Source organism: Rhipicephalus microplus, chromosome 10 (assembly GCF_043290135.1).
Source record: "Rhipicephalus microplus isolate Deutch F79 chromosome 10, USDA_Rmic, whole genome shotgun sequence".
Lineage (NCBI taxonomy): Eukaryota > Metazoa > Arthropoda > Arachnida > Ixodida > Ixodidae > Rhipicephalus > Rhipicephalus microplus.
The window spans coordinates 52,416,741-52,420,577 of NC_134709.1; the positions used below are offsets into that span (position 1 = coordinate 52,416,741).

General features: G+C 52.2%; 1 protein-coding gene across 1 annotated transcript; it reads left to right on the forward strand.

Annotated features, from left to right (window-relative positions):
• The first annotated feature begins 817 nt into the window (after positions 1-817).
• Positions 818-2,341, forward strand: LOC119181696 (putative ATP-dependent RNA helicase DDX5). The gene has a single exon (XM_037432939.2). It carries the CDS (start codon positions 818-820, stop codon positions 2,339-2,341), a length of 1,524 nt encoding a protein of 507 aa, XP_037288836.2.
• Positions 2,342-3,837: the final 1,496 nt, after the last annotated feature.

Sequence of the window (3,837 nt, forward strand, 5' to 3'; positions counted from 1 at the left end):
TATTCGCATCTCTATCGATTTTTTTCTCACGGACAATGCTGATTTTTTGCTCACAACCAACGACGCCGACACTGAAATTTCTCCGAAACCAGCTCTCTATAACACTTTCACGTTTAACTACTTAGCTGTACGTGACGAGGTTATGGCCAAGGAGTATTTTAGTATTTTAATTCAATTCTTTCTGGTGAATCGCCTTTGCGGGCAATAGACGCGTGCAGCAATAATTTTCGGGCGAACCAAATAACTCGTCTATTAAGCGTTTCTGCGTAAAGTCCACTTCGGTTCGTGTCTTCTGCCCAACTTCGTATTTCGCAGTAAATCTATAGCGCAGTTTTTTAATCAAACAGGTAGCACACTTCATATCTTAAACATCTATGCAGGAGCGCAGTTAACCAAAAATAAGAACTCCTTTTGATGAGCAACAAGCGAAAGAAACAATCCGAGGCCATTTTCGTTCTCTATTTAACTCCACGTTAAATTGACTCGCAAAATTTCGGCCGATTGTTCTCTGACAAGTCTGGCTTTTTCTTGCACCTCCCGTTTTACCTCTTGGCAGCTTTCTTCTTCATCCCCTATCGTGGCTCATACGCAATGCAGGGAATCGGCCGAGTAGTAGGAGAATTTTTAAAATCGGTCTAACCACCGCCTTCGTTTTCGTTGGTCAGTGCGCACATGCCGAATCACCGGTGGCGGGTTTAGCCACACCTCGAGGATCCAACCAACCGACCACCAACACGGTGCTGCGGGCGAATAGCAGCTGGAGGCCGTTGACGTCTCTCCTTCGAGGCAATACAACACACGGTTGCACATCGCCGAGATGAACATTATCGAGCCGCAGGTCATGTACTACAGACGTGCCACGGGGGATCACTTTACTCTCCTCTTCCTGCGCCCATTGCGCAGAAGGCCCGAGCGCGGCAGAAGCCAGCTGGAAGCTTTGCTGCGCAAGCCAGACTGGGAGCGAATCCAGTCGCACATCTTGCAGAAGAACATCTACCGCGAACACCCGACCACGGCGAACCGGTCTGCCGCTGAAGTGGACGACTACCGGCGCACCAACGGCGTCGTGATTGTCAAAGGACGCGGACCCATCGCCAAGCCAATCCTGGACTTCCAAGAGGCCCTCTCTTTTCCCCGTGGCCTCGTCGATGCCGTTCGGCATGAGCGCAATGGTGGTACGCCCACTTGCGTCGAGGCCCAGTGCTGGCCCGTCGTTCTAAGCGGTCGCGACTTCCTTGGCGTCGTGCAGGTGGGGTCGCCCAAGACGCACGCGTATGTTCTCCCAGCCGTCGCGCACGCACTAAGCATCCAGCGACCCCACAACGCCGGTGACGGCCCACTAGTCCTCGTCCTCGCACCGTCTCGGGAACTAGTGCAACAGATCCACCGCCTGTTCCACGACCTCGGGAAGTCCTTCGGGCTGCGCAGCGTCTGCGTTCAATCCGGCGTCGCCAAGAATGTCCAGTACGCCGAGCTCGCCGTAGGCTGCGACGTCTGCGTCGGAACGCCGGGTCGCCTCCTGGAGTTCGTGACGGCACACAAGTTGAAGCTTCTTTCGTGCACCTTCCTTGTCGTCGATGGCGCAGACCGCATGCTGTCTATGGGCCTCGAGCGCGAAGTGACGAAGATCGCCCAGCAGATCAGGCCGGACCACCAGACGGTGATGTGGGTCACCTCGTGGCCAGAGGGTACGCAGCGCCTCGTCGATACCCTGCTCAAGAACTACGTCCAGGTAAACTTCGACTCCGCGCAGCCTCATCTGGTGGGCGTCAAGCAGTGTGTGTACGTCGTCAAGCAGACCGAGAAAGAGCGCGCGCTCGCCGAGCTCCTCGAGGACCTGCTCAGGGACGAGGTCGGAAGGGTTGTGGTGTACGCGAAGACACAGGAAGCGGTGCGCAAGGTGGCCTTGCAGCTGCGCGAGAGGAACTGGCGTGTGGTCGCCGTTCACCGCGGCATGGCGCTTGAGCAGCGTCTTTGGACGCTGAGCACGTTTCGCACCGGGGGTTCTCGCGTACTACTGGCCACCCACGGGTGTGGAAGGGACCTGGACCTGGACGGCGTGAGTTTTCTAGTCAACTTGGACTTTCCCGTTGAGCCACATTACTACGCATTGTTCGTCAACCGGCTGGCCAGCGTCGCCGTCGAGGGTGGCGAGGTGCATACCTTCTTCACGCCTGACGATAGTCGCCACGCTAAAGTGCTGGGCGCGACGCTGCGACAGGCCAGGCAAGCTGTGCCTCGCGAGCTCTACAAACTCGCGAAGTCCTGTGCCCGCGCGGGGCCCGGTCGAAGGGCCAAGTGTATAGTGACGGAAGCTGACACATTTACAGCTCGGCCATGACACATAGACGTTTCGGCGGTGATTGCGTCCGCTTCTTCCCCTGGATTGAACGGAACCTGCGCTTCTAAACCCTTCGCCAAGTTGTTGTATAGGCGAGCTACCACCCCTCCGCAAGTATTCTCTGAACGTCACACAATTAGATACCCACAACACGGCCATTGCGTCAAAATTCTGAAAGAATATTATAGCCACTTTTTATATGCATCGCGTCTTCTGATATTTGCGATCTTGAGATTTGTGATATTTCAAACGATTCATTATTTGCGATATTGCGGCATGAATGAGGATTCTGTCGTTTTATCGTGCAGCATAACAGACACCAAACACTGTGCTTCTTCGAGATGCTAGGTAGCGGACACCGGTCAGTATTTACGGTCACTTTCGAGATTTGCTCAAACTTTTCAGTTTCTTAATGTCCTGAACGTGATGATTGGTCCACCTGAAAGTATTTTCCATCCAAGGGATCGCAGTAGAATATCCGGTGGGCTTTTCTGGAAAGCTAGGCATTCTAGCCAAAACAGTCTAGGGTACGTCTCTATGATCGTCATTAATGTGGGCATGCCTCGGTCAGCTCTATAAAAGGGAGATGTCGTGATACTCGTATGCTGGCAATAAGGCATCTTGGCTGCTCTTGGCGTAGAATTTCCTAAATTTAACTAGGGGCGACTCTGGCGCTGCGATCGTTTAGTGACCATGGGAATTATGGATATGACATGGATTTGCCTAGTCTTCGTGCTTGCGGGCGTCGATCGCACTTGTGCACTGCCTTGACTGCTGTGTTTGGTTTTGTTTCGAAGGAAAGAACAAACCACTTATAACTTCGTGACCTGATTTGAAGTGGTAAGCCTAAAAAATTAAGGGGGGGAAGCGTAACTGCCGAACATTTGCCGATTGTTGTTTCGTGTCAAAGCTGCTTCAAGCCACGTGAATCTGAATGGCCGTAAAGTACGAATACTATAGGCAAATCTATGTCCTGCCAGGAATTTCCACGCTTGCTGAATCGTCATGCCTTGCTGGCCATAGACACTAGCGCCAGAGTTCTCTATAGTGTAAAATTGACGACTTTCACTCGCTTCACAGAACCTATGCAAGCTTCAGGTCGGGAAAGGAATCGCCTGGACGCATTTAGAGCGTTTTAGAAGAGAAGCAGGTGTCACACAATGCGATTTCCGTTACGCGGGGGTCGTTGAATGCTTCCCACCCATTACAGTGTGTTCAGACATAATTCTTTATTGTCAACAGCCCCAGCATCAACGAAATGTGGAAATATCTTACCAGTGTGTAGCGGGTACCACGCTTCTCCAAACAAGAAATATAGGAGTAGTGGGTACCACCCTACTTCACAAAATTAGGACGGTTCATGGTGTATGGCAAGTCTGCTTGTTTGTATACTTGCCCCAGAATGTTTAGGAATGGCTCTATAGGAATGCCGCTTTTCCAGCTTTTGCTGTTTCTGTGAGGCGTGTTTGGCGCAGACTTGGCGTTTCTTTTTTGTT

Coding starts and splice junctions, on each gene's coding strand:
- LOC119181696 (XM_037432939.2), top strand. CDS start 818: ATGAACATTATCGAGCCGCAGGTCATGTACTACAGACGTGCCACGGGG.